Source organism: Physella acuta, unplaced genomic scaffold, assembly GCF_028476545.2.
Source record: "Physella acuta isolate Inbredline_101_S28 unplaced genomic scaffold, ASM2847654v3 ptg000548l, whole genome shotgun sequence".
Classification (NCBI taxonomy): Eukaryota; Metazoa; Mollusca; class Gastropoda; family Physidae; genus Physella; species Physella acuta.
In genome coordinates this window covers 464,316-474,297 of record NW_026732067.1, presented here as the reverse complement: position 1 = coordinate 474,297, position 9,982 = coordinate 464,316, and the positions used below count along the sequence as shown (strand labels likewise).

Below are 9,982 nucleotides of genomic sequence, written 5' to 3'. Positions count from 1 at the left end.
TATGATATTTAATACTATACTTAATTAGATTTAAATAGATTTAAAAATTAGATATTCTTGCTTTGTCATCGGAGACGAATGTATCTGAAAAGTTGTTTTTTTTCAATTGTTTTTCAGAACGTATTTGTCTTTATCAAGTTCGCTGTCGGCTGGAGTCAGACGAAACAACGTGTAACTGTAAAAGTCCTTGTAGGTGAGTAAACGGCACGCACATGCGCACATGTAAGAGTACTTGTAGGTGAGTGAAAGACAGGCACATGCGCACATGTAAGAGTACTTGTAGGTGAGTGAAAGACAGGCACATGCGCACATGTAATAGTACTTGCAGGTGAGTGAAAGACACGCACATACGCACATGTAAGAGTACTTGTAAGTGAGTGAACGATATACAGGTGTGAGCTAGTATTTGCAGGTTAGTTATCGACATGCACTTTTAACAGACGTTGACTTGACTTAGTCCTCTTTGCTCCTTATGGAACATAGGGCCTCCACCATTTCCATCCATTTCTTCCTATCCCCGGCTATTAATTTTGTCATCTCCCAAGACATCCCTGTTGGCTTCAGTTCTTCAAGAAGACTCCGCCTCCAGGTCTGTCTTGGGCGCCCCCTCTTCCGCTTTCCCTGGGGGTTCCACTCAAGCGCTTGGCGTGTAACATTTGGGTGAGCCTTTCGTAGCGTGTGACCCACCCAGCGCCACTTCCTCCTTCTTATTTGCACTGTCATAGGCTCTTCAACAGACGTTACAGGTAAGTATACAGCATATTGGCAAGTTAAGACATGAATGTATAAAAGTGTCCTTGCGGGGAATTCAACAAATGGCCGGTAAGTTAAGATTAACATGTGTTAGTTAGTCCTTAATGGTACGTATGTTGAAGCCAGGCCCTGTATAAAAGTTGTCTTGCGAAATTCTTTTTTTTTTTTTTTTTTTTTTTGGCGTTTTTTATTTTTTACAATTTTCGTCATCTGGAAATCGTTGGTTTTGAGTTTAACTTGATTATGCAGATAAGCGACTTAATTAAACACTGTATTTTCCAGACCAGTCCTTGTAAGATTAGTACATCCATGCTTATCCAGAGAATTATATTAAAATAGGCCTACACAATTAACGCATATAAAAAATATGTGAGGCATACTTTGTAAATATTTTTTTTACAAGTGTTACATTTTTTTTCCTTTCAGTGAAATCGGCTACGAACAAACCATCTCCACATTGCGGTGGCCGACGGACACTTTCCTTGTAAGTACAATTAAAATGACGTCACCATTAAGTACAATAATCTTTCGTTCGAGCTTGGATATCAGTATTTCAGAAGAAGTAGAGTTCACCTGTTTCTGTAACCGCGGCACATAAAGGGATAGTGTGGTCAGCTCTTTGGTCAGCTACTTTTCCAAAAGTGTGTAACCTTCAGTGTTAGATCGAAGCAGAGAGGTCGTGCGCTCTACTACCCCTACCACGCCGCCATACAGTATTTATTAGGGCAAGCAATGCTAGAATAATTCCACTCACTCACATGTCCTGTAAGATGCTCCAAAAGTAACCCAAATGATAAGTTTTGCCTGACTTGGTTACGTCTTTTCCGGGTGTTTTACATTACCTACCCAATGCTGTAGTGTAGTGTAGAAAAGTAGCTAACTAAAGCTAACTTAAGTTAACTGAACATTTACTAGCATTAGTGAACATGAAGGTTAGGTTGTTAGCATTAAGCTGCCTAATTTGAAGTTAATGTCTGTCATTACATGTAATGCCTGCCATTATATGTAATTCATGCAATTACATTTTCTGCCTGTCATTACATTGCTTACCGGACATTATATTTCCTACCTGTCATAACCCGTGTTGCCGGTCATTACATTTTATGCCTGTCATTTCCTTCCTGTCAATACACTTCATGCTTGTCATTACATTTCCTTCCTGTCATTACCTGTGTAGCCTGTCATCCCCAGGAGTACATCAAACCTGAGATCTGCAGGGTAAACCCACCAGCTGTTTGTAATGATACTAATGCCACTAATGCTGAGATACGGTAGGTTTGATTGTTGATTGGTAGGTTTAGTTGGTAAGTTTAATTCTTTCTAATTGGTAGGTTTGTTTGGTAGGTTTGGTTTGTTAGTTGGTTTAGTTAATAGTTTTAGTTGATAGGTTTGATTGGTAGGTTTAACTAGTAGGTTTAGATAAGAGGTTTAGTTGGGAATTTAGGAAACAGGCCGACACCCAAAAGGCCGACATGGACAAAAGACCGACGAGGACAAAAGGCCAACACATAAAAGGCAGAGCGAACATAAAGCTGATAGACTATAAAGCCGACATAAAAAAGGCCGACATCCAAAATGGGTTTGGGCTGTTTTATTTTATTTATTTTATTTATGTTTTTTTCTGATTTTATGGGAAGGTGTATACACCAATCCTTAAAAAAATAAAAACAGCAGATAAATTAATCCTTCTTTTTTTTTTTAAATAAAAAATACTTTTTATCGTCAAAGTATTTCACAACTTGTTCCGATAAATGAAAAATAAATTACAAGAGAGACTTTGTTAATTAAAACAACAGTCGTGGTATGTCTTTTATAAACATATTTTCCTCTCACTATCGAGTTCCATTTGAATAGAGCGTTTACTGTGTTGATTCATTGTTGACTTTCTCTCCTTATTTCAGACAAGAGTTGGTCAAGCTTAGCGTCTACTTCGAGGACCTGAATTATGAAGAGCTGACAGACCAGCCTAATTATGAGGTGGGTCCAAACTAGAGGCATGGGGAGGGAGGAGGGGGCTAGTGAGAGCAACGGTGTCCTGTACCTAAATGTTTTCAGTTAGATCACATTATCAGCTAACACTGAAAATAAAGTTTGTTGGTCATTACCTTGATAATAAAGTGAAAAGTTGGCGCTCGTTTATGCTCTCGCCGTCCACCCCTCCCCCTCCCACAGAGCAGTGTTTCTTCCAGACTTTTTTTCTCTCCTGTGGTGGATGGGGAAGGGGCTGTTAAAAGTATGTTTTCTATATAAATTACATTTCGTTCTCGGGGAGGGGGGGGGGGGGGGGGTTAGACTGGAAAAAAAACCTCTGCCCTTGAAAACCTAACTATGCCCAAGTTTAAACTCCACCATTGTAACGTAGACTCAACTATTACTTATCTTTTAAGTTTTCGTCAAACTGAAATAATTTTTTTTAAAACTTACACTAATGCTAAAAAATTGATTTAATAAAGCAATGCACATACCGTTATTTTAATTATTAAAAATTGTTACAAATCCAACTAATTCAACGTTTCATAAATAAAAAGATTGGCTTTGAAAAAAAATAATCTTTTGTTTTTCTTTTTCAGTTTTCAAATTTTCTTTCCGACATCGGCGGGTCTATAGGCCTCTGGACCGGCCTGTCTGTCATTAGTCTATTTGAAATAGTTCATCTGGTCCTGGAAATTGTGCGTTACATTGCATGTCGAAAATGGCGGAAACAGGAGCCTCAACCCGCATTGGATGGGCATTCGTGACGTTGGTGTTTAGCCTCGAACCCAAATTCAAAGTTTACAATCAGACCGGTGGCTGATCTCTCGTCTGCTCTTGTTGTTTGCAAGAGATTTTCAGATGTTTTGATGGAGAAAAAAAATCTCTTTTAACAAGTCCGTTTCTAGATATTATTCCATCGATTGAAAAGTTTCGTGTCCTTTTTTCATGAAACTACCCGATGATTTTAGTATGAACGCATCGTTTTTTAAGCCAAGCCTAGTCTAGGTGTTAAGGTTTAGACTAAATGTCTTTCTTTGTTGACCGATGATATACAGACTGTTATATAACATTCAAATGAACTTCAATTTGTTAGATAATTTTGAAAGAAATTGGTAAAACGACAATCACTTGGATATCCATTTGAAAAGGTTGAAATGATATTCATTTCGATAATATTGACATGATATTCAGTTTGAAAATTTGGAAATGGATTTATAGCACGAAAATATTGAAATGATGTAAAAATTGGATCTGATATACCGTTTGAAAATATTGAATTTGAAAACGTCTGCTGTTTGATTTTATTGTTAGTGACATAAAATTAAGAAAATGTTGATATGATTCACAGAATGCTGATATAATAGGGTATATGTTAAAAGGAAATGTTGAAATGATTCACAATATGTTGATATAATAGGCTATATGTTGAAAGAAAATGTTGAAAAGTTGTTTTAAATTGTTGATGTAAATACCAAAGTGTAAATACAAACGGTGAGCGACATTTTAATATTTTAATATTAGAACAAATAAAATTTTACTCACTAAAATCTGCTTGTTATGTGCTTGGTAAAAGTTGGGTCAGGGTGTGTTGTCAATGTCAATGTGTCAAAATTTGGGTCAGGGTGTGTTGTCAATGTCAGGGTGTCAAAATTTGGGTCAAGGTGTGTTGTCAATGTCACGGTGTCAAAATTTGGGTCAAGGTGTGTTGTCAATTTCAGGGTGTCAAAATTTGGGTCAAGGTGTGTTGTCAATTTCCGGGTGTCAAAGTTTGGGTCAAGGTGTGTTGTCAATTTTAAGGTGTCAAAATTTGGGTCAAGGTGTGTTGTCAATGTCACGGTGTCAAAATTTGGGTCAAGGTGTGTTGTCTATGTCAAGTTGCTTGTTGTAACATTTCACCCTGACATTAGGGGAAAGGAGACCAGAGCAGTTTGCAAGAAAAGCATTGCGAGTGTTCCTGTTTGTATGATTTGGAAAAGAAAACATCTGCATATCACTGAATTAAGAAGTACGGACTAGGATAAGAGCTTTGATTTACTGACTAAAACCGGAGCTTATTTTCCTTTTCTTCGTTCTTAATTGCAATGTCGGCTAGTGTTTCCTCAAACACAATTAATTAAGTATTACGTGACTATATCAAAGTCCGTTTACATACAGTTTAACATGATTGAGCTTAGTTTAGCTCAAATATGACGAGACAGCCAGTTGCAAACTTGGAGCACACATATAACGACGTCACTTTGGAGCACACATATAACGACGTCACTGTGGAGCACACATATAACGACATCACTGAGTTCTATGATAAACAGCTGCATCTCTTGTGATCATCATCATCATTATCAACCCTTAAGCCACAGTTGACCTTATAAATCTCCGCCATCCATCTCTGACCTATGCCGCTCTGATTAGTTCTTAGACGGGCAGCCCCGTCCTATCCTTGATGTCCTCCATCCAGCCCAGTCTTATCCTTGATGTCCTCCATCCAGCCCCGTCCTATCCTTGATGTCCTCCATCCAGCCCCGTCCTATCCTTGATGTCCTCCATCCAGCCCCGTCCTATCCTTGATGTCCTCCATCCAGCCCCGTCCTATCCTTGATGTCCTCCATCCAGCCCAGTCTTATCCTTGATGTCCTCCATCCAGCCCCGTCCTATCCTTGATGTCCTCCATCCAGCCCCGTCCTATCCTTGATGTCCTCCATCCAGCCCCGTCCTATCCTTGATGTCCTCCATCCAGCCCCGTCCTATCCTTGATGTCCTCCATCCAGCCCCGTCCTATCCTTGATGTCCTCCATCCAGCCCCGTCCTATCCTTGATGTCCTCCTTGATGTCCTCCATCCAGCCCCGTCCTATCCTTGATATCGTCCTTGATGTCCTCCATCCAGCCCCGTCCTATCCTTGATGTCCTCCATCCAGCGACGTCTTTGCCTTGATGTCCTCCATCCAGCCCCGTCCTATCCTTGATGTCCTCCATCCAGCCCCGTCCTATCCTTGATGTCCTCCATCCAGCCCCGTCCTATCCTTGATGTCCTCCATCCAGCGACGTCTTTGCCTTGATGTCCTCCATCCAGCCCCGTCCTATCCTTGATGTCCTCCATCCAGCCCCGTCCTATCCTTGATGTCCTCCATCCAGCCCCGTCCTATCCTTGATGTCCTCCTTGATGTCCTCCATCCAGCGCCGTCCTATCCTTGGTGTCCTCCATCCAGCGCCATCTTTGCCTCCCCTTCATCTCCCTCCAGGCACAGAGCCTTGCTTTAATTATTATTTTGGATAGGCCGTTTGATCTTGTGACATGCCCATACCAGCTAAATTTTCTTGTTTGGACTGTGTTCAGTAGAATCTCTAAGGGACCTATCGTACATGATCACAAATTGTATATAAAGTAGGCCTAAATCGTTATAAGTTTAAAAAATATACAACAACCCAACATTACAGTAAATCTTGCCGCAAGGTATGTTACAAGCTTCAGTGGGAAAAAAATCGCACTTCTGTTTACTTATTTTATTGATTAGTGTGCTCTTTATCGAAGAGAACAAAAAAGTGCATACTGCACCCCATATATATTATTTACTCGATTGCAGGGTGGGACATTTCGATACATTTTACTCTACAATTAAATTAGCACCGTCATATGTTTTGAATAATCATTTTGAATACAACGAATGTGATTTGGTTGTATCGATATGAACAATGGCGTTTCTGTGTCTCTTCTCTGAATAACATCTTTGTATTTTATACATCGCAAAGATTTTAGTCAAAGCAGTAACCCTACAAACAGAGTTTCTTTCAGGCATCTCTTCAGTGGGAGGGAAGAAAAAAAAGCCAGAAAAACACTGCCTACAAATAAACAATGTGCTGCTCTAATACGCTAAACACTGGCCTTACATTTAGGGGAAACTATTTCGATTAAGGGGGGGGGGGGGGTTCCAGATTACTATTTGTAAAGGGAAATAACTAGTATTCGTACTATACTATTCATTTCACCATATCTCAAACAACGTGTGTATTATAGCTAGTACGTGTGAAATTGTTAACATGATTATTGATTATCGATTTTTTTGTTTCTTCCTTGTATATAATTATTTTAGGTCCTGCTAAACTTTATACAAATCTACATTTAGATATTATTGTAATATGAACATTTTCATTAAACAAAAAATTAAGACTATATAATATAGTCAGCTTTAAAGCAGTAGATCTAAACTTTAATTCTATAGACTATTTAGAAACAGGAAAGCTCAAAACCTTTATTAGGTTAAAAATTGTGAAAACAATCCTAAACAAAAATCTTTGTTGTATTTGAACCACTGGTATCTGACGTGTAGAAAACATTTTATTTTTATTTTAGAATAAAAACTTAAAACGTACAGATGGCTTCTATCATTGAATATTTTTAATACTAATCAGTGCAATTATTCATCTGCTAATTATCTAGACTAATTTAGTATTGTTCTGAAACGTGCTGATTATAAACAGTGAATTCAGACAACGAAGACGTGAGTCCGGTTGTGGGATAATTAAATTTTTTTTTAAAAAAGACGATGACACAGGAAATTTAGTTTTTGCAAACATTTGGAGCCTTACAACACTGTAAGCGTCTAGGGTGAGAGGCACCTTGTGACCGTGTGAGGGTTGACCGCTAGGAAATGGCGAATGACACGGAGACACGATGGGTTCGCGGGGACAAAGCTGCAGGGCTGACGCAAACTCTAGAAGAAAACCGTACGTCACCGCAAGTAAACGACCGCGCACAAAACCCTTTCCTCGACTCCTGTTTCAACCAAGAGGTCGTCACCTTGTTCCAGGTCATGACATGTATCGTCAACCCTACCGTCGCCAGCGTCGGGTTGCTAGGCAACGTTTTCAGCCTCCTGATCCTGGTCAAGAACGGGCTGAGAAAATCTTCCAACGTATTTCTCCTGGCTCTGGCATTATCGGACTCTATGTACCTGCTGGGTAACGTCAGTGTCCTGTACCTCTTGATGGCGCTGGGGCCGTCCAAATCTGGGGGCGTGGCTTACGGCTGGATGTTCCAGGAGCAGGTCTCTTACGTCTGCTTCCTGCTGGACAGAACCGTCCTAGTCATTTCGTCGTGGGGGAGCTACGTGTCTACCACCATACCCGTAGCCATCATGGTCGACCGCTTCATCGCAGTCGTCTTTCCTCTGCAGTTTAAAAACGTGATGACATGCAACAGGGCAGTGATTGTAGTGGTCGTTATGTTTGTTGTCTGGTTACCATGGTGTTTGATCGCCAATACCACCGTGGTATTTCAGTATTCAATCTTGAGCGAGGATCAATATTTCGGATTCTACATCCGATCTGATTTTTTCATCGATAACATCGATATTATCTACCTCTTTTACACACTCGTCTTAAACTTCATCAGCTGCATAATACCAGTGTCGTTCACCATCGTCGGCAGTTTCATCATCGGCGTTAAAGTCAAAATCACCATGCACAAACGGCGAAAAATATCAACTTCTAGGACGGCCGGACAGTCTCGAGTGACTCGAACCCTAATGACGGTCTCGCTGACCTTTGCAGCCGCCAACATCGCGTACTTTGTCGTCTCCTACGTGTACACGGAAGAGCTCATGAGCGGAACGGAAATGACGCACGTGGTTGAAGAGTTCCAGAATTTACTTCTTCTTCTCTGTAGTTCAAGCAACTTTTTTATCTACATCGTTTTAAATCCCAAATTTAGAAATGATTTTGTAAAAATTATTGTTTGGAAATTGTAACGCACATGCAGTTTTAAGGAGCTAATTGTAAATTTGTTTAATAGAGTATATTCATATTGTTTATGAGGGTTAGCGTGGTCGGGTTGGTAACAGAGTTTCTTCCAGGCATCTCTTCGGGGGGTGGGGGGGGGGGGGGGGGGGTACCGCCCCCCGAAGAAAGTCTACCGCCCCCCCCCCCCCGAACGAAATGGAATTTATATAGAAAATATATACTTTTGACAGTATCCGCCCCCCGGAAATTATTGTCCGCCGCCCCCGAAAATTTCAAGTGCACCCCCGGAGAAAAAAGTCTGGAAGAAACACTGGTTGGTAAAGCTCATGGTTGCTAAACTGAAAAGTCCCGAGGCTCGATATGTGTGGACAGCAACTCATCTTGGAGAGAAAACTCCAAAATTAAATAACTGCTACCTTGTAGTTTGTTCTTGGGTGGGCAAATGCTTTGGAAGCAAATTAAAAAACAAAACAGGCGGAAGTGAAATCGGGCTTAACAGCATATATGGCACATAACAAGTTGACTTAATACTTTATTGTGTTGTAGGAAGTATATTACCGATAGCGTATGAAAAGTAGGAATTCTAAAAGCATTCTAGGCACTGCATGTTATTTTCATCTCCACATACGAAATATCTGTATTGTTATATACTAAAGATAGTATTTGTATAAAATTCATTTAAATTGCGAAATGTCCACTTTTGAAATGACTTTTGATCCACTAAACACAAATTTAATAATGTATTTGCAGGTTAGTCGACTGACTACATCATTAATGACTAAATGCATTAAAACGATAAGATCACATACTTGTTCTATATAGTTCTTATGTTAAAATAAAAAATTTCCAAATAGCGGTTGAAATCTCGTTATGTTGTTTACAACTACACTGTAACACTAAGGTAGACAATACAAGTTTCTAATTATAATTAAAATATATTTTCATTGGGAACAGGGCATTTCCCCCCTGTCAATTACCCCCCGGATATTTCCCCCCCCCCCGACATTACCCCCCAGAGTAATTACCCCCCCTGTCAATTACCCCCCTGTCAATTACCCCCCGCCCAGTAGGACATTACCCCCCCCCCCCCCTGGACAGGGTTAGAGTTAGGGTTAGGGTTAGGGTTAGGGTTAGGGCTAGGTTTAGGGTTAGGTTTAGGGCTAGGGCTAGGGCTAGGGCTAGGGCTAGGGCTAGGGCTAGGGCTAGGGCTAGGGCTAGGGCTAGGGCTAGGGCTAGGGCTAGGGCTAGGGCTAGGGCTAGGTCTAGGGCTAGGGCTAGGGCTAGGGCTAGGGCTAGGGCTAGGGCTAGGGCTAGTGTTAGGGCTAGTGTTAGGGTTAAGGTTAGGGTTAGGGTTAGGGTTAGGGTTAGGGTTAGAGCTAGTTTTAGGGTTAGGGTTGTGTCTAGCTTTGGTTTTGGTTTTGTGTGAAGTTTTAGGCTAAGGTGGATGCTTAGGTTTTGGTCTTTTTCTTACGGTTTGGATTAAAGTAGTATATAGGTATAAAATTCTAGTTAGAGTTAGGA

General features: G+C 40.5%; 1 protein-coding gene across 1 annotated transcript; it reads left to right on the top strand.

The window, feature by feature from the left end:
* The first annotated feature begins 7,371 nt into the window (after positions 1-7,371).
* Positions 7,372-8,469, top strand: LOC131946219 (putative G-protein coupled receptor B0563.6). The gene has a single exon (XM_059306893.1). The coding sequence runs from the start codon at positions 7,372-7,374 to the stop codon at positions 8,467-8,469; it is 1,098 nt and encodes a 365-aa protein (XP_059162876.1).
* Positions 8,470-9,982: the final 1,513 nt, after the last annotated feature.